At 37.1% G+C, this 20,615-nt stretch overlaps 2 protein-coding genes across 4 annotated transcripts in view; one reads left to right on the forward strand and one right to left on the reverse strand.

Annotated features, from left to right (window-relative positions):
- LOC122332899 (V-set and transmembrane domain-containing protein 2-like protein) overlaps window positions 1-5,942 on the forward strand; it is a 45,034-nt gene extending 39,092 nt beyond the window's left edge. For both annotated transcript variants that reach the window (XM_043230364.1, XM_043230362.1), the window contains one exon: window positions 4,660-5,942. In XM_043230364.1, the coding sequence (XP_043086299.1) occupies window positions 4,660-4,956 (297 nt within the window). In that variant the 3' untranslated portion in view covers window positions 4,957-5,942. The remainder of the gene's footprint in view (window positions 1-4,659) is intronic.
- Window positions 5,943-9,240: 3,298 nt separating this feature from the next.
- On the reverse strand, window positions 9,241-20,584 carry tti1 (TELO2 interacting protein 1). Of its 2 annotated transcripts, XM_043230229.1 has the most exons (8): window positions 20,338-20,584; window positions 17,525-19,841; window positions 16,544-16,702; window positions 15,328-15,470; window positions 15,097-15,237; window positions 13,823-14,027; window positions 11,081-11,168; window positions 9,241-9,898 (listed from the first exon to the last, which is right to left on the reverse strand). In XM_043230229.1, exons 2-8 carry the CDS (start codon window positions 19,815-19,817, stop codon window positions 9,679-9,681), a joined length of 3,249 nt encoding a protein of 1,082 aa, XP_043086164.1. In that variant the 5' UTR covers window positions 19,818-19,841; window positions 20,338-20,584; the 3' UTR covers window positions 9,241-9,678. The 2 variants fall into 2 exon arrangements, with proteins under 2 accessions (XP_043086164.1, XP_043086165.1); XM_043230230.1 differs by lacking the exons at window positions 9,241-9,898; window positions 11,081-11,168 and having other exon boundaries at window positions 13,987-14,123; window positions 20,338-20,476.
- Window positions 20,585-20,615: the final 31 nt, after the last annotated feature.

Genomic DNA, 20,615 nt, shown 5'->3' on the forward strand with positions numbered 1-20,615 from the left:
TTATTTTTTCCAATAATACTACTAAACAATAAACTGAACCATCAAGCTATTTACCCAAACTATTATATTATCATTATATTATATAGCGTTTATAATAATAATTTCCTTACGTTATATGTTAAGGTTTTAATAATTTGTTCGTTATTTATTAACATCTAAATACATTTTATTTTATTTCTGTTTTACACGTCAACTTAAACTGCATGAAATGATAAACGCTGCTTAAATACATACAGACGTATACAAAATTGTTGGTACCCTTATATGAAAGAAAAAGTCACAATGGTCACAGAAATAACTTTAATCTGACAAAAGTAATAATAAATAAAAATTTATAAATGTTAAACTAATGAAAGTCAGACATTGTTTTTCAACCATGCTTCAACAGATTAGAATTTATAAAAATAAACTCACGAAACAGGCATGGACAAAAATGATGGTACCCTTAAAACACTGGTAATGTGACCAAAGGGACATGTTAATTCAAGGTGTGTCCACTAATTAGCATCACAGGTGTCTACAACCTTGTAATCATTTTGGGCCTATATATATGGCTCCAGGTAATCACTGTGTTGTTTGGTGATGATATGGTGTGTACCACACTCAGACATGGACCAGAGGCTAAGACAAAAGGAAAGAGTTGTCTCAGAGACAAAAATTGAGATTAAGAGACACAGAAAGAAAATTAAAATGTTATAAAAGGCGCTAGATGTTCCTGTGACTAAATACATATATATATTTTCCATGGGACCAAACCTCCTGGACGTTATTTTATTGATCAAAATCTAAGTAATATGAAATTGCGAGATTCATGAACTTTGCTCAGTTTCAGTCCAATCCCGAACCCATGGGGCTAATAAGTGGGAGACGCACCAAGGAGGACACCATACAAAGGAATCATAAAAAGCAAGACTGGAATAAATTACATGTTGACACGACAAAGCTTTTGTCCTTTTTTTTTTTTTGAAGCATATCAAGAAAAGAACACTGTCCCTACTGTGAAACATGGAGGAGGCTCTTTATGTTCTGGGGCTGCTTTGCTGCAGTGGCACAGGGTGTTAGTTTTGGCCTCTGCGTGTACTTTTGTCAGAAAGCTTGGTCTCAGTCGCAGGTCATGCGTCTTACAACAGGACAATGACCCAAAACACACCGCTAAAAACACCCAAGACGGCTAAAGCCCGTTGACTATTGTAAAGTGGCCTTCTAATCTGACCTCAATCCTGAGACTATAGAGCTGAAACATGCAGTTTTTCAGGCACCCACTTCAAACCGGTAGGATGTTGAAGGTGAGCGTTACCTCTGTGTGTGTGTGTGTGTGTGTGTTAAGTTAGGGGTGGATAAATCAAAGCATCTCTCTCTGCTGCTTCATTAAATATTCACAAGGACAAGCAGAGCTGTGGATCCGAGCCGGACCAACAATTTTGCGATGATCCACGGCGTTATGCTGCTGTTCCTCCAACCCCATGGGGAGGAGGTCCACCTGCTACACACATCTCGAAATTAAAAGGTTACGATATTTTGTCCTTTTTTTTTTTAACCCTCTTTATCGTGTTCTTAGTTTTTGTGTATGTTTATTTATCCACCTGATCCTCGCTAATCAATTTGAGACTCTGCTTTTTCAGCCGGCAGTAGGATGTTGCTTTATTGTGTGTGTGTGTGGACCATCTCTCTCTGCTGCTCATTAAATCCTCTGGCAGAGCTGTGCCGAGCCGAGCTGATCCTATTGTCTCTGTGTTTCACGTTAGGAAGAGATGTTTATTCATCCACCTGATTTGATGTGTTTTATTGAGCTCATCTCATTACTGCTGATGTGTTTCCGCAGCTCATCTCATTACTGCTCACGTGCAGCCCGGTGGCTTTCACTGCATCTCGCTGCATCTCCTCAGCTGTTGCATTTCACTCATTTTACCGTGTTTACCCTCCTCTCCTCTATTGACCAGCCTCTCGCTGCATTGCGTTCGAGCCAAGGCTTTTTGCCTCGTTTCCAGCCGATACATCTAAAGATTGTTCAATTCGAAAAAGGGCTTTCCAGGCGAGCAAAAAACTAACATTTTGCTTCATTTGCGCTCAGCTGAACAAAGAGATTCCCACAATAAGACAAAACAGGATCATACGGTTCTGTGTAACAATTCACACAATTATTATTTTAATAATTTGAGGAAAAGAACTGAATTACAACTTATTTGTTTACTAACTATTAAAACTTTTAATTTTTTTTTTAAAATGTGGAGTTTTCAAATGAATGTTGTTATTGTTTGTAGTAGTATTACTAATATATATACATATATATATATATATATATATATATATTATTTATTTATTTATTTTTTTACAAAAATAGATTTTAATGGACACACATTTAATGTAAAAATATATATTTACATTGTACAGTAAAATTGTATTTAATCTTCTATTTTTTCCTTAATTTTTTTTACATTAAACCACCAAGCTATTATGATAAACCATTGTTATTGTCATTGAAATAATATCATAGTTTTTATACATTAAAACATTTATGTCTCACTGCATCTCCTCAGCTGTTCTCTCATTTTACTGTGTTTACCCTCCTCTCCTCTATTTATCAGTCTCTCACTGCATTGCGTTCGCTGCGAAAATAGCTTTCCGAGCCAAGATTTTTTGCCTCGTTTCCAGCCGATATATCTAAAGATTCTTAGGACTTTCTAGACGAGCGAAAATGATTCTCTTGTTTTCATAAAAAACAAGTGAAAATGAAGTGACGAGCAAAATAATCTTATTTAAAAACCGACGAGAAGATCATTTCATACTCCATTGGCAGATTATTTTGCTTGTTTCAAGTAAAAACTTGCTTATTTTTAATTTTTTTTTTTTTTTTTCCCTGAAAACAGGAAAACCATTTTTTGCAGTGTTTTATGTTTTAATTGACTCGCTCTCTGTTTTACTGCACTGCCTCATTTGTCGTATTATTCTCCCTCGCTCCGTTTTACTGCGTTACATTTCCTCCACTGACGTGTTTCTGCGCCGCACTAACTAAACAAACAGAACATAATTGTCACTCCCTGGTTATAATATCAGGTATTATTTTAATTATTTTTTGCCGTATAGAGTGCGCAGACAGCATGCTTTTAACTGCATGGATCATTTTAAGCAGTCCTTGACACACAACATTTAGTCATAACTTTTTGTTCAGTTTTGTATTTAATGTTTTTCGCACTAGTTCATGAAAAAAACACATTTAATTATTTTTTTATTAAAAATTTAATAAAATTTTATGAATACAAATATAATATATATTAATATTTTTCAAGCTTTTTATATTAATTAATTGATTTTTTTATCATATATTATTTTATTTGCATCCCGTTGTTTCCATCTTCAGCGTGTCAGATTTCTCCCTTGTCTTGACCACAGCTTGCTGTGCTGGCCCCGTCCCAAATGCCGTCCTGAACCCTTTGGGTCTTCAGTACAGAGTGTGTGTTTGAGACGGAGCCGGTCTCTCAGATCTCTTCTGCTGTTGTGTTTCACTGCAGATGCAGCAGAAAAAAACAAGCCCAGAGGTTTTTTCGTCTCGAGCTCCACAGGCTTTAGTGTAGATGCAGGTAAACAGGGTGATAGTTAATTAATAAAAATAACCATATTTTAACCAGCTGATTAATCACAGTAATACATTACGGCAATGGATTTCGCATTACAGGTTTTTAAGAATATATTTAAATGCGCAGACGATTCATTATGCAATTAAATATGCGCTAATTTGCATGCGTTTGCATACCATAAATTTGAACCGTGGATAAAGCCGGGTACGAAATTCTGGTTTCATGTTAAATAATTTAAAAATGGGATGTTTATGTAATATTTCTTCTTATCACTCCATAAATCAGAAAGTAATTTCAACAGCCAAAAACTACAATACTTTTTTTTTTTTTTTTTTTTTTTGGGAATGAAATGTAACAGAAAGCCGGCGAATGATAGATGAACAACAAACCCCTCGGCAAAAAACTACAGAATACAGATGGGAGTGAAACTGAGAAGTTTGGTTACATTTCTGGCTCACTGCAGAATAAAAACGTATTCTGAAAAATATACGACGTAATTAAAATCCAGAAACGCAAATCTTTTTATGGAAGCAAAATAGCGCAAAATGCACTTTTTGTATGACACCGTTTTCCCGCGCCTTACACACAGGTTCAATACGTGACCCCTGGCACATTTTATTACGTTGATATAGGTACATATCGCCGACTTTCAGAAACTATCCATGGACTGCTGCTAAAAGTTAACGCTCTATCATGTAGGAAATATGCCCTACACAAAATCCAACAAACACGAAACTGATATAAAAACGCATTTCTTGATGCAACCGCGCCGAGCTGCCGAACAAACCTAGCGTCTGTGATGATGACGCTAAAAAGCATTGCTTTCCAAACATCCCAGCATATTAATATTGTTCTGAAGTCATGATATTCTGATGCTTTTAGTCAAAGAAATGATCATCTGTGAGAAAAGGATATATACGCCACGAGACCAGGTGGTCAAAATGTATTATATCCTCAAAAAGCTGTCCGAGATCTGATTTTCTGAAACGCGCTGCACATTTCGTCCCGAATCAGTAGGGGTCCGTCTTTAACTCAGCGCTTTTCGAGGCTGATTCATGACGCTCTCCCGTCCGTCTCTCCGCAGGTGGTGAAGGTTGCAGGTAGCAACATCTCCCACAAGCTCCGCCTGTCCAGCGTGAAGCCGGCGGACGAGGGCACGTACGAGTGCCGCGTCATCGACTTCAGCGACAGCAAGCTGCGGCACCATCGCGTGCGGGCGTACCTGCAGGTGGAGCGGCCCGAGGGGAAGGGGGCGGAGTCACAGGAGGAGCAGCACAAGCACCAGCCGGCCCACCACGCTCACCACAAACCCGGCCGCGAGCTCAAGAAGAGGTCCGCCGACGACAGCACCACTGACTGCACTGAGAGCTGCGCGCTTTAGGCCCCGCCCACCCAAACACCCACGATTCCTCGCGCCTGAAAAGCCGTTCCAAACCCATATGACCGACGTTCTTGCGTAAAAACGACGAAAAAAAACGTTTAAAGGGAACCCTGGGTATTGAGACTCGTGTGGCTTAATATAACGTCGATCGTGTCCAATATCGAAATGTGTCGACGGAAACCCGCCAGCGGTTTAAATTGCATCGTTTTATATATTTTGGACTGCGGGGGGCGCCGTTACTCTGACGACGTAGAAAACGGTGAGCTAGACGACTCGAGAAGTCTAAATGCCCTGGATATCCGCTTTAAGAAAGTCCGCGACGTAATAATAATAAACGTACGTTTGCTTCCTAACGGGACGGCACTGCATGTCTTGTCCCGTCGTTTTTAAAGCTCTTTACGGTCGCTGCGGTCTTAAGTGGAGACGACAGAGACACTTTAGGAAGTTCTGTTCGTCTGCACGCATTTTTGTCCGACTTTGTCATACATCGCTTCTCTTGTTGCCTTTCGACCGATAACGACACAGTGTGGTACCTTATCAGTTTCGTTGACGCTCACCGAGGGAACCGTTTGACATCATTGACGCAGAAGGTAATGTGCAAAAATAATGGCGCCCCCCATAGTCCAGAAACGGTTGTTGATTTTTGAAATAACACACACCTTTTATGGGTCTCTGTTACATATTTCAGTAAGAGACATAATTTACGTCATTACGCTATAAATGTCTTAACATCCGGGGATCCCTTTAAGATATTTTTTTTTTTTTTTGCACTTTGTTTTAATTTATTATTAAACGATTACTCTCCTTTTCCTGTCCTTTTTTGAAGCTCTGTCCTGTTTCAAAGTGTTCAAACAATTCGTGTTGAAATAATTTTTTCTTTTATGTAATGCTTTTTCATTTTATTTTTGCAGTTGTTGTCCTTTTAGAAGCTTTACATTTATATTTACTCATTTGTTCTGAGGCTTCATTTCACTTTATTTAATGGTTGTTTTTGAAAATGCATTTTATCCTTTGATTTCATTTGATGTTTTTGTGTCCTTTTTGAAGTTTTTTATTTAATCTCATTTAGTTTTTTAGACCCTGGTCACTGTATATTTTTTTAAAGAGTAGTTCTGCTCAATAAATTAAGTTAACCTATTTTATTTATATTTTATTTTATTGTCTCTTTGAAGCTTTATCGCATTTTATTTCATTTTATGTTTTTTTTTTTATCTTATTTATTATTATTTATTTTTAATAGCCCCTGGATCTACTTCCAAAGAGCAGCTTAGCCATTCTGCAAAATAAATGATATTGTGTTTTATTGAAAACATTGAGTCATACAGGTTTGAAGCAATGCCAGATTTAAAGGAATAGTTCACCCAAAAATGTTTTAAGTTTTAAACCAGGCTGTTTTGGGTCACCATTGACTCCCATAGTATTTTTTTCCTACTACGGAAGTCAGAACAAATTAATTAATCGATTAGGAACTACTCGAGGTCGAGTAAACGATGACAGGACTTCCATTTTTGGTGAACTATTCCTTTAAGAGAGCACATAATGACAAAATATGAATTTCCGAGTGAACTATCGCTCTACCAGAACATGTATATTTCTGTATAAAAACGAAGGTAGATGTTCAGAACAGCGAGTGCATGAGACAAACATTTCTAATAATATTTGCCAGTGAGCGAGAAACCAAATTTAGGCAGTTGATTCAAACTCTTCGGTCATTCTTCGTGGTTTTGATACGATGTATAGACGGCTAGAAGCGGCAGAACAAAGTGAATGTTTGAAATATTCTTCATCGGGTCTAAACGATGACATTGACATGCTGTAATATTACTATCATTGTTTACATGTATAACGTTACCGGCACCAGTCTGAGGGCCAGCTTTTGCAAACATGTTTCATGGAGCTTTTTGTGTCAGTGGAAGGACGGTGCGCACAATATTACGACGTTTTGTGGTTTTTATGCAGCTTTAAAAGATCCCGAAAACACTCACGGTATGTTCAACGGTATAAACAACAGCTCTGTTTCTCGTTTCTTTGATTTTTACAGTTTGATTCAATAGTTCTTTCTGGAAGTAATACATGTACAGATTGTGTATATTAAGTAATCCTACGAAAGTTTCACCTTCAATGTATGCCTTTATCAAATAAAAAAAACATTGTACATTGATCGTACGTCGTCGCGTATCATTAATAAATGATTTGCTTGCTTTTTTATGTTAAATGATGTGATCCAAAATTCTGATTATGGAACAAACGTTTCTTTGATTCTGATTGGTTGAGCCGCGTCTGTATGTTGCTTGGCAACCAAGACCATTTCTGAGCAGCTACATAGTTTTTAACACGTTATTTGGTTTTATTTTGTTAAACCTTGCTACGTTTATGGAAAGACCGTATATGGATAGAATCGCCACATTTTTAGGCTTATTGCTTTATTTTTATTTATTTTTCTGAGTCACGTGACCAATAGAAGATCGACGTCACAGAATTAAAATCGCACAACTTTCAAACTGCAGGTTTTTACGCAACTGCGCGAAGGTTAACACGTTTGAATGCAATTTGAGACAGCGATTGGCTACCCTGAAAAATTAAGTATTAAATACGTGTTTTTAAATACGTGTTTTACATAAAGCAATTCGTAATGGACGATAAAGTGGAAGCAGCTGTTTCTCTGGAGGCTCCAAATATCATCCGGGACGCTTCAGGTCTTCTGAAGGTAAGCTAAATATTGCTGCCTTGCTAATTTTAAGTTGCTGCAATATCTAAAACCAGTCCGAAGACCAGTTAAAAACAGCCAAACAACTTCCAGAAAACATTAGGACGCTTGCAGGCGTGGACGGTCATGTTCAGAAATTCAGCGCTAGCATGACTAATCAAATGTAGCTAAAACAATAAATAATAATATTGAACTTATATTTTATATTTGAAATTAAATAATACACAAAATATTAAAACAGTGTGGTAACATTTTACTTTTTATTTAATAAGTTAAATATATTATTTTAAAAAAGTGCTATTATTTTATAGAAGGCCTACACTTTGCTATTTTTTTTTTTTTATACCTCTATGCAATTTTTTTTTTAGATTTTCGTTGTTTTCTTTTCTGTCACAATGAAGGCGCACCGAGACATTTTCTGGCAAAATAACTAAACGCCTCGCCTTGTGCCGATCACGTTTACACACTGCCTACGAAACTTTCGCCCATTTTAAAAAATAAATAAATAAAAGGATTTTGAGTTTGTGCATTTTGATAGGAAATAATGACGAATATGAAAAAGAAAGAAAGGCGGCATATGAAAATGTCGGATTTGCGAACATATTGAGTATTAAATATTATTAGTATATTTTCCCTGTGTCTACTTTTTCATATTCGTCATCAATAAAATAAAATGTAAATTTTTTTACGTGTTTAATATAAAAATAAATTTAATATAAAAATAAAATTTGAATTTCCTCTCAAAACGCTTGAAAAATCGCATTTTAAAACGTCAGCCACGTCACTACGCAAATGAGCTGTCTAACTTTATGCCTTATTATATAAAAAAAAATACAGTTAATTTTACTAAAATGACTTAAAACCCGTTAACGTTGACTTTTCGATCTAACAAAAGAGCTTAACCTGGAAACTCGCCTCAGTTCTTCATTTCATCGTTTCCGTTTGCTCTGCGGTCTTCGCCGGCGACGGATCCCTCAAACAAAGCGCATGTCAAGCGGTTCGACTCTATAATGATGCCTCTACACTTATCAGAGGCGTCCGAGAGGAAGTGGCATCACCCCCGTGCGCCGAGCGCTAGCCCCGGCGGCGGGACGGTGAATAATAGCGCCTCTGTCAGCCCTGGCAGCAGGATAAATAGCAAAGTACAGTGCAGATAACACCGCGGCAGGCTCACACAAAGCATATGAGGCAGCTTTAATGCGGCTCACACGGGCAGCACATCTATTAGACTGTCACTGAACAAACCGAGACCACACGAGACCAGACCGGAACCTGCTGAATGCTAGTCTACCGGTAATAGAACTAAAACATTTCATTAAAAACTAATTGTGCAATAAATATAAATTTTTTTAAAAATTCTAAACAATGGTCTACTTGATTTAAAAAAATAAAATAAAATATATATATATATATATATATATATATATATATATATATATATATATATATATATATATAAATAATAATTATTATATATATATATAATTATATATATATATATATATATATATATATATATATAATTATTATTATTTTTTTTTCAGTGAAGTACAGCATAATAATAAATAGCGGATGCATTTCAAAATAAAATGTTTATTTTTTTTATTAAAAATAATAAACAGTATGAACAGTAAAATAATTGTTGTTACAAATAAAAAAGGCAAAACGTATACAAAGCTCTACTCTCGTGCTGATTTTTTTTTTCTGCCAGAATACCATATAATTACAGTAAAACTCTAGTAATTTGATATTAGCCACAGATCTCATCCAAAAAGGGAGAGAGAAAAAAAGAACAAAGTGTTTTTGAAAGATTCCATATTAACGTAACATAGTAACACTAAGTATAATAATTATGGTATTACCAGAATACCATATAATTACTGTTGTTTGATATTAGTCGCCGATGCCATCCAAAAAAACGTGAAATGATGATTCTGAAAGATAGCGTGTTAATTTATTTCAGTGAAGCGTAATTTGAAGTGCAATAATTAGGGTATTCCGGCTGAAGACATGGTTCACTTGATAAGGCTGGAGTCTGAAGCTTGTGGCGTGTCCTCGAGCTCCTGCAGTAATGTGAGGATGTTGTCTGTGAACTGGTTTCTGGGCTGCTCTGATCCGCTCAGCGTCACGGGCAGCAGACGAGGATGAGGAGGCTCGTACGGGACGGGACAGCACCGCTCGGTCAGACTGAACCAGCACACGTCCGAGTCCAGCTCCGTCAGCGAGCGGAAAACACTGCAGACGACACGACAGAGCAGACCCTATACTTACAGCAGCACTCCATGTGGAATAGAATTACGGTAACTTGCATTCTAATGAAATCTAGGGAGCAGGATAACAAAACTTTGATTCAACTCTCAATTCTGACATTTAAAGTTTATCAAAGTCGTGTGTGTGTGTGTGTGTGTATATATATATATGATACATTAATGTATTTTTTTATTTTAATTATATAAAAGAGCTGTCAAACAATTAAACACATTAAAAATAAGTTTTCATTTACATAATATATAAGTTAAAATAAGTTTTCATTTACATAATATAATTGTGTACATGTGTATATTACACACACACATTATATATATATATATATATATATAAAATTTTGTGTATATATATATATATATATTTTTTATATATATATATATATTTATATATATATATATATATTTTATATATATATATATATTTTTATATATATATTTTTAAATATTTTATATATATATAAATTGATTTTAAAATATATATATATATATATATATATATATATATATATATAAAAAAAAAATTTTATTATCTATAAATATTTAAAATATAAACATAACATTTTTATTAAATATATACATGCATGTATATGATATATCAATAAATGTACACAGTACACAAATGTATTCTGTAAAAAATATACATTGGCAGCACTTTATATACACTTGTAACGGTTGAAATATTGTTAAATTCGCTTTTTTATAATTGTAATTAAAAAAATTGCATTCTATAAATACAATTAAATACATTTTATAAAATTGGATTGTATGCATTATAATATATTGCTATGTTATTAATTACATATTTCATTATAATATGAATATATTATTTATTTGTGCCAATGCTTTTCAGTCATTTGTCACTTAATCAGTTTGAAATGCATTGGTCAAATTTCGTTCTATTCTCTCTTTCTATTGGTCGAATCCCAATATGACCAAATATTGGTAAACCTATAGCTATACTTCAAATCAAAAATGACTGCAGCCATCAAATTACACCATTGTGAATGAATTACAATAAATAATAATAACAATATTAAAAATGTTGATATTAGTCTTTGCAAACTCCTGAGGCTATAAGCAAATAGTACAAAATGAATCGCTTGTATAAAAGAAATTATGCATTTTAGTTTCACAGTGGGTGGGGCTTTACCTGAGACACGCCTCCTGCAGTCTGATTGGCTGTCGGCAGCTCAGGTACGGAAGACAGGCGTCAATCACCAGATCCAGATCGGCCTCCGCTGCAAACACACTCAGAATAAACACTCGTCCTAAAACATCCGTCCTAATCCTTTATTCCCACCGCGCTCGTAGTTCTTTAAAATGATCTTTCACGCAGCTCCAAGTGAATGAAAACGTCCCGCAAAGCTTCAAATCTGAAAATAAGCGATTGCCTCTCAAAAAGAAAGCGTCGTCTTTAAAACATCCGAATGAAACATGAGCGTATTTCCCGGCCGACTGTTGGTCTGAATGAAAACGTCGATTCATTCTTCACCACTAGGGGTCACTCTTGTGCCGTTGAAAGCTCACGGACAAAATCAAATCAAATCACCGGAAGAGTTTGAAAAAAAAAAACGAATCATTTGGAAGTCATCGAACAAATAAGATGAAACGTGCTTTTGACCTTGCATGCATGTCAAGCTGGAACTCCCGGAAACTAAACATGAACCTTTGGTAATCCACAAGAGCGGCGCTTTAATGCATTTCTCCACCCGGCTGACTTAAAATTCACCGCAGAAATGCAAACAGTGAACGCCTGCGTCACGACGGCCACAGATGTTCTAATATATTCTAATAGTCTCCATGGCAGCATTACCCTAATTAATTAATTAAGCAGCCTGATGTAGAGCCTCATTACTCTAGAAAAATGGAGGTGAATGCAGAGGGACGGCGAGAAACGAAGGATGGATGGAGAATAATAAAGAGGGAAAATGATGTGCGAGAGCCAGCTGGGAAATAAACAGCGTGACCTCTCGTGTCTGTCTCTCATAACCATGGAAACTCTATCAGTATTCAGCGTTTTCCTCCGGATGGATCTTCTCCGCAATCAGACGGCAAATCACTCCGGCCCGCCGCCGGGCTTCGGGTCTGCAGCGCGCTTCCCGGACTTCAGGCGTCACGTCGACTGCAGCACGCGAGCTTTCAGCCTTTGGATTACATCAGAAAGGAGAGAGAGAAGCGCCCCCCTCCGAAAGAGCAGAGCAGCGCGGGACGTGACCGGAGGAGAGAGACTGAGAGACTGGAGCGACGCCGCCATCTGGTGCTCGTCTGGAGCTCAGACACGTTGGTAGAGCATGCGTTTCATCAGTATACTGTAGGACTCTTCAACGTGGGTTAGGGTCTAAATGCGTTTTCTCAACGGATAAAAAAAATACGACGGGGAAAAAAAAAAATACACAAGGCTATTAAAAATGGGTTTCGTTTAGTTTTTCGCTCAAAAAAAAGAACAAAAGCAAAACTAAAATGTCTCACCTAAAAAACTAAAGTTATGTTATCCCTCAAAAGCATTAAAGGGTTTTTAATTCCATCCTGCATTATTGAAATCACTAGTTTTACATTCACTTTGCAAGCAAAAGCAACAAAGTAAAACACTTATAACAGGGTTATTGCAATTAAATAAAAAATAAATAAATTTTTATATATATATATATATATATATATATATATATATATATATATATATATATACATACATATATACACACACACACATTTTAAAGTTACACAGAATTAACTACTTCTAAAACTATATATAACAATTTTGAAATAAAGCTTATATATAAAAATTTATATATATATATATATATATATATATATATATATATATATATATATATATATATATATATATACACATATATATATACATATATATATATATATATACATATATATACATATATACATACATATACATATATATACATATATACATACACATACATATATACATATATATATATATATATATATACATATACATATACATATACATATACATATATATATATATATACATATATATATATATATATATACATATATATATATATATATATATATATATATATATATATATATATATATATATATATATATATATATATACATATATATATATATATATATATATACATATATATATATATATATATATATATATATATATATATATATATATATATATATATATATATATATACATATATATATATATACACATACATACATACATACACACACACATACATATATATATATATATATATATATATATATTATAAATTTTAAATATAATATTAAAAATATATATTTTTAAATAAAATAACTAAACACATTTAACCACAGCAAATGTGAAACTTTAACTAATCTTACAGTGAAAACAAATCTGAAAATAAAATCCAATTCAAAGTGTATATATTAAAATAATACTTTTCCATCTCATTTTTTCCAAATGCCTTTCTCCCCTAAGTTTATGCAGGCGACGAAAAGTAATATTAACATAAACACACTTTTAGGAGCAGAAATGGTTCAAATCCTAAAATACGATCCTGTCCTACATTCTTCTAGTTGAAGGCTATATTTATCTCAAACATTTAGCACATTATTGAAAGTAGATGCATTTTTGTTTTTAGTAATAATTTAGGAAGAAGATGTGAGGATTTAGTTTTGGATTTTAAACTATCCACACATACATTAAATTCATTTTTATTCCACTTAATATATTTTTATGTGGGACGATGTAACAACTAGTTAAACCTTATTTTTTACATTTAATGCTGTGTGTTTGTTTAGCACGTTTTCATTTCTTTACACTATATATATTATATATAAAAACCTGCAATAGCCGATTATTAAGTACAGTTCATTTCCAGCAAGCGTCTGGGAGACTTACTCAGGTCCAGTTGGACACAGAGCGGTCCGAGGCCCTGCAGCACGGCCAGCTGGAGTTTGTAAGCCAGTGTGTGTGTGTAGACGGGTCCGGAGCGAGCGCTGACCTCCGCCTGCTTCACCAGAGACGAGCCGAGACGGGGCAGGACCTCTTTAGACACGCGCTTCCTCAGAAAGTCCCCACACGACTCACCCAGAACACACAGCACCTGGAGACGCACGCAGAAAAACTCACCTGTAGATGTCTTCCAGCTCATATACAACAGTGCTCAAATGCTTGAGGTTGGTATGATTTATTTGTAGAGCTGTCAAATGATTAATAGTGATTAAACGTACAAAATAAAAGGTTTTCTTTACATAATATGTATGTTCTCTATATATTTATTACATATTTATTACATATACATATATATATATATATATATATATATATATATATATATATATATATATATATATATATATATATATACACACACACACATACACATACATTTAGTAAATTATAAATACACACATGCATATATTAGGTAAACAAAAACAGATTTTGGATTTTATTAAATGTTTGACAGAACAATTTTTTTTTTCTCACCATGGCTGTATTTACTTGATCAAAAATATAGTACAATTTGTAAATTTGTCAAATAACTAAAATAACTCATTTCTGTTTGCGTGTATTTTAAAACGTGATTTATTTCTGTGATCTAATCTGAATTTCTAGCATCATTACTGTCACATTAACTTTACAGAAATAATTCTAACATGCAGATTTTGGTTCATTTTATCTTCAGTATTAAATTTATTTTTAGCAATGCAATAATAAATAGACAAACGTAACAAAATTCATTTAAATGTAACTAAAATAAATAGTTTGCAACCACTTGCCTTAAAATATTTTTCAGTATATGAAGCATAAAAATCAATATATATATAAAAATACAAAAATAATAAATAAATAAATTTTATATATATATATATATATATATATATATATATATATATATATATATATATATATATATATAATTTTTTTATTAATTTTTTCAGTGTACATATGTGGAAAAAATCAGAAATCAGCAAGAGCCCCCATTAAGCAAGTTAAATCCAGAATATAAGACTGATGACCCCTTGCTTGAAAGTTGGTCAAACTAGTGTTGTTAACATAGAGGCTAAGTTTATGCAACTGTGTAAACTAGGCATTGATAAGGCTTCGTTTTTTCTGAGTGTTGGTATCTGGTTGCTAGGGCATAGCTGACGGTTGCTAGGGCATGATCTCACCTTGAATGCTCGCGGCACAGCGAGGGGGTCGTCGTTGGTGAGACGCTGGAGGAGAGGAGGCCAGCACCGGTGCACCATGGGAAGCAGCTCGTCCTCTCGCTCGCATAAAACGCACACACACAACTCCAAGACGTCCAACACCTGTAAATACACACACACACACACACCTTGGCCTTCAGGGCCTCTCTTCTCAAAGCAAACGCGACGGCAAAGCAGAAGAGATTTCGCCACCTTGAGCCGGGTTCTCAGGCTGGAGTCGGAGAGCAGGTGGACGCATCGCTCCATCACGTCTCTCGCAATCCGGATATGAAGAGGAAGCTCTTTTTTCTCTGCAGGACCATCTGTGTCCTCATCAGAAGTTTGTGGAGGAACTTCTGCGGATTTAGAAAGCAAATGCACGTGCACGCTCAAAAGTCAGGCATCATCAACTGAATGCGTTTTTGTAAATCGGCTACAGACCTTCAGCGAACGCCTCCGTAACGGATGGCTCTGGGAATTCGGCTCTGTGTGGCGTTGGTTTAATGATCAGAAATCTGAGCCCCGAGTTGAAAGACTCAGCATGTGGAGGATTGAAGATGAGCCAGAAACGGAGCTCGCGCGGTCATAATTCTGCTCTATTACATCTGTACCCTTGTGTAAAGCACTTACTGCAGCTTGTTCAAGGGGACGCGACTAGCCCTGTTACAGGTCTGCGGTTATGATGAAACCTTCAGCAGAATTAACGTAACACTTCCAGCACTTTTCACTTTTATGCCGTGACTCCTCACTGGATCATTACTGTCCAGGATTAAATTGCAGGCAGGCACCGTAAAGCACAACCGTTTTCTACCGTAGAGAAATTTAATGCATTTCGAAGAAAGTCAACACAGATAATGCATCCTGGGAAATGCAGGTCCAAAACGTTTGACTAAGTGCACAAGTAAATAAACGCACATTCCTCGAAGACGGCCTCGATTCAGGTTCGAATGCATGAACAATTCTGCTAAATTAGGCTGAAGAGCCGTGGAGGGTTCATCATTCGCCGGGCAAAAAAAAAATCATAAGTCAGATCATGTTTCGATTTAAATTTTCCAGGTGAAAAAAAACACTCGGGGTGCTCCATTTTGTACTTAATGCACTAAAAATAATTCTTTAGTACTAACGCGTATGATAGTGTACACAAATGTGCTTTTTCAGGACACCATGAATATGAATTAAAATGTGCTTTTAACAAACTTTCTCTGTATTAAAAAACATATTCCGTTACCGCTCGTGGTAAACCGATCTTTCATACACTAGTTGGTTGCTACAAATGTACTTCACAAGTACATGTTTAATACATAGAAAGTATAATAAAATATTCTTGGTGTTCCCCAAATAGCATTGGGGTACAATTATATGTATTTTTTGTACCATAAGCGTGAAAAAGAGCACTTTTTTTCTGTAGAAAAACATGTAAATTACAAACCTAAGTCCTCTGAATCTTCCTCCTCCACTCCAATGCCTTCTGCGAGCTCCTTCTGCTTCTTATAGTCCAGGAGAAACTGCCTCAAGTTCACACACTCTTTATTCTGGGTCTCCTTGCTGGGCGTCTTCTGGCGTTCCATATTAACGGGAAACCATCTCACTGTGGTGAAACGCGTCAATTTTTCAGATGTATCACAAGTAGAAACCAAAATTTTACCCATACACCTTCTTAGGAACACAAGTTAAGATATGCAAGAGCTTTCTGATCCTCATTAGACAGCAAAAGTAAAGGGCACTGCACACGGTTGGAAATTTTCGTCCAAATTTTTGGCACGTTACAGAAAGTAAAACCACCTCACATTGCATCAATCGCATTTACACACTGCCACACTTTCACCTCTTCATAAAAAGAAACCAAGTTCAATTTTACATTTACAAGCATAGGAAAGGATGCAAATATGAAAATAAAACAAAAACCACACACACGAAAATTTCAAGCAGTACAAGGACCTTAACACTGTAGGACATTGCTTTCTTGAGTTGCAAGATGCAACAATATCAAGATTGATAAAGGCAAAAGACTGAGCAGCGGAGAAGAATTGTTGAATAAGGTTGTTATTTTGGTTTTCTTTGCACGAAAAAAGTATTCTTGTAGCTTCGTAGATTTAAAGTTTGAGCACATGGATTTTACCTATGTCTGGGAACATTTCAATTTACATTGCTGTCTATGGAGGGTCAAGCTTTCGGATTTCATCAAAAGTACCTTAATTTATGTTATTAATATAAACAAAGGTCTTACGGGTTTGGAACGACATAAGGGTGAATAATTAATGACAGAATCTTCATTTTTGGGTGAATTATCTCTTAGTAAACTAAGCGAGTTTAGTCATTTAGACATTTTTATCCAAAGAGACTTACAAATGAGGACAATGGAAGCAATTAAAAATCAACAAAAGGGCAATGATATGCACGTGAGACTTACCTAGTGCTTTCATGAGTGAGTGTAGCACACTACAGAACTGTGGCGTTCTTTGGTCGTAGCTGAGATCAAGTGCTGTTAACACGTCCTGAACCACATCGGCCACTAGAGGCAGCAGACTGGCATCCGAGTGAGTGAACATGACCGCAAGAACTCGCGGCGCGTGGGGGTGCACACTGGGTCTGGCTAGGTTTAGAGAAACGTCATTGAGAAGGTAGTCAGAGTTCTCGATGACCAGCTCTTTGGGTGAACTGTAATCGCAAGCCTTGCAGAGGTCACACATGGCACTAAAAGCAGCTTGGCTGACAAGAAGCGACTCGTCCCCGGCCTTCTCCAGCACTGGGTATAGCGTCGTCATCAGAAGCAGACGGAAATCTGTGCCTAACGCCAGGGAGAAGCCCCCGATGCCCTCCAACTGGATACAGATTTGCCAGATGTTGCTGTTGAGTTGGTGAAGCGTTGGAGTTTTGGATGCTGGAAGCAGCTGCAAACAGTTTTGCTCTGGATTATTGGACACCAAGGACGTTATAGACTCGAGCTTCCCATCCAAGGCTTCTGAGACCGTAGGGAGATGCCAGTTAGTCAAACTAATGTACTCCTCGATGATTGACATGATTGAAGACTTGAAGTCTTCTTGACTTGTTCTAGACTGGTTTGTTCCTGAACAATCGATCCTAGATCCATCCGTTTCTACTCCAATACCTGCAGCACCAACAACGACCTCATTGAGGACTAAAGCAGCTTGTTTTCTGTAAACCGAAGACTCCTTGTACAGTTCCAAGAAGCGGTCAACAAGAAGGTAGAGGTTTCCGTAGTATCCCAACACTCTGCAGATCTTCCTGAGTGCTGAGAATATCTTGTCGTCTGTAAAATAGAGGAAGTATTTCCTCTGGGCCGGGATTTGATGCAGGTCAGGCCTCAAGTCCGTCGAAGACATTAGAGTTCTCTCCTCGATGATCTTCACGTCCGTTACGTCCAGCTCCATCACTTGCATCAGTGCTTTGGAGATGCGCTCCAGATGTACTGCTGAAGTTAGTACCGCATCTACTTTGGGCCCCAGAATCTTGAGGTACCCAAGGAACACGTTAAGAACAAAGAGCTTGCGTTGGTCATCAGACGTTCTCATGAGTCTGGGCAAGGATGACGCCAAGCTGTGGAGGTTTTCAGAGAGAATATCAGTAAAGTCCTGCTTGCCATCGGTTTGACCCATTTGTGCCACCTCATCTAACGCTACATTGCACCTGCGTTTAACCTCAGGCTCCTCATCGTTAATTGCACCTACCAATGCTTCCAATAGTGGACCGACACATTCACCCACAGACTGACTACACTGAGTAAGAAGAAAATGGGATAGAGTGACCAGCTCAAGCCTGACTCTCCAATGCGGGTGGGCGGAAGTGCAAGAAATGATCTTCTGTAGGACCAAAGCAAGGCGTTGGGATGTGGCTTTGCACCAAGTCGGAGTCCTCTTTACAACAAGCTCCTCAACCCTTCCTAAATCCCCAGCTGCTAAATCATTGTCTGTTTTCTGAAGCTGCTCATCGGCCATTACCAGACCAACCACTTTGTACCAAACCCTCATTGCCTTCACTGTAACCGCATGGCCTTGTCTTACATCTCCACTTATTACGAGACTCAATGCTCGAGATATCCCGGGTAAAAAAGTGGCCAAGGTGCGTCCGAGCAGGTCCCTCTCATCCCTTCCTATCTCAATGTGTTCTTCTTCGCAGTCGCACTGCTGAAACAAAGCAAGGAGACATTTAAGAGAAGCAGACTGAACTCTTCTGACCTTTTCGTGCTCTGCTAAAGCCAGAAGAAGTGAAACGGCGGCTCCAAGTCCAGGCAACATGCTTGGCTCGTAGAGTTTAAAAACGATGTCACCGTAGGCAGAGTGCATGAGGGCTTCCAAGCATCTAAGGACAGCCAGCTTTAGCTCCTCAGAGGTCTTTGCAGGTTTTCCCGGGTCTTTTGGCGTGCAAAGGCAAAGGCACAGCTCAGAGAAAAGATCTCTGAGAGAATCCCAGCTCCGAACGCAAGTGTTCTCCAGCACATACGTCATGGCTTCCATCACCGCCTGGACAAGTCCCTCCCGCTTGGAGCCAGGGGTTTTGAGGACGAATCTGAGGGGAAACAGAATGTAGTCCTGGAGCTGTTGAAGAGCTCCATCGCTCACACTGCGGAGATGACCGCTAACAGCTTCTACGTTAGCGACCGTAGGTTCTTTAGTCAGGAGGACACAGGATGGGCGGAGATATGCAAATGCAATCTTTGGGTCTTCGATCTGGTGTTCAGCCATTATTCGTGTACGGAGCTACAGGATCTGCGAAGGGTGTTCATAAAAGCTTTCAGTCATCGAGAGATCTGAGCGTGATAGATGCAAATATAAAAATGTATGACAAGGAGAAACTTTTGTTAACTAAGCAAATGCTAATCAGCATCTGTCAGTATTTCTTGAAGTGCCATTTGATTATATAGTCTAGTAAAGGCATTTTTACAATGGATGCTGATCATTTTCCAACTGATAAGAGTTTTCACCAGCGTACATCAAGCATGCAAACAGGCAAAAGACATTGGCAAAATAGTCTATGACTAAGAACTGCTTATCACACCAAAACATTTAATGTCCTGTGAGGTGTATCAGTCTTGTTACTGCGTATGACTAATAAGATGATGGCCAGTAAGCACATTTAAAAGTCACAATGCTAAACAACTTGCTTTTCAGCTGTTCTTCTATGCCCATGTTTTATGTTGACATGAAACGAGCACACTGAATATTTACTTACAGCCCCTTCCCTTTCAGTTCCCATAGTACTTACTCTGAGCGGTTCAGTATCAGCAGCAGCACAAGTGCAGTTTTAAGCTCAAAATCATGTCAATAAACTCCTGCTTCGTTTAACTGAACATAAAACCAAAGCTTTTAGCGAACAGCGAGATCCTATGTGTCTGCGGGGCAAAGGAAGACTGGGTTTCCTACACAAGGGAACAAACGTCACTTGAAAATGACCGGTAATGTTATTTAAAACGACGCATTACAGTGTTGCAAAAAACCACATCCAGCGTGATGTCGCGTCGCGTCGGGATGACGTCACGAGCG

Source organism: Puntigrus tetrazona, unplaced genomic scaffold (genome assembly GCF_018831695.1).
Source record: "Puntigrus tetrazona isolate hp1 unplaced genomic scaffold, ASM1883169v1 S000000148, whole genome shotgun sequence".
NCBI lineage: Eukaryota > Metazoa > Chordata > Actinopteri > Cypriniformes > Cyprinidae > Puntigrus > Puntigrus tetrazona.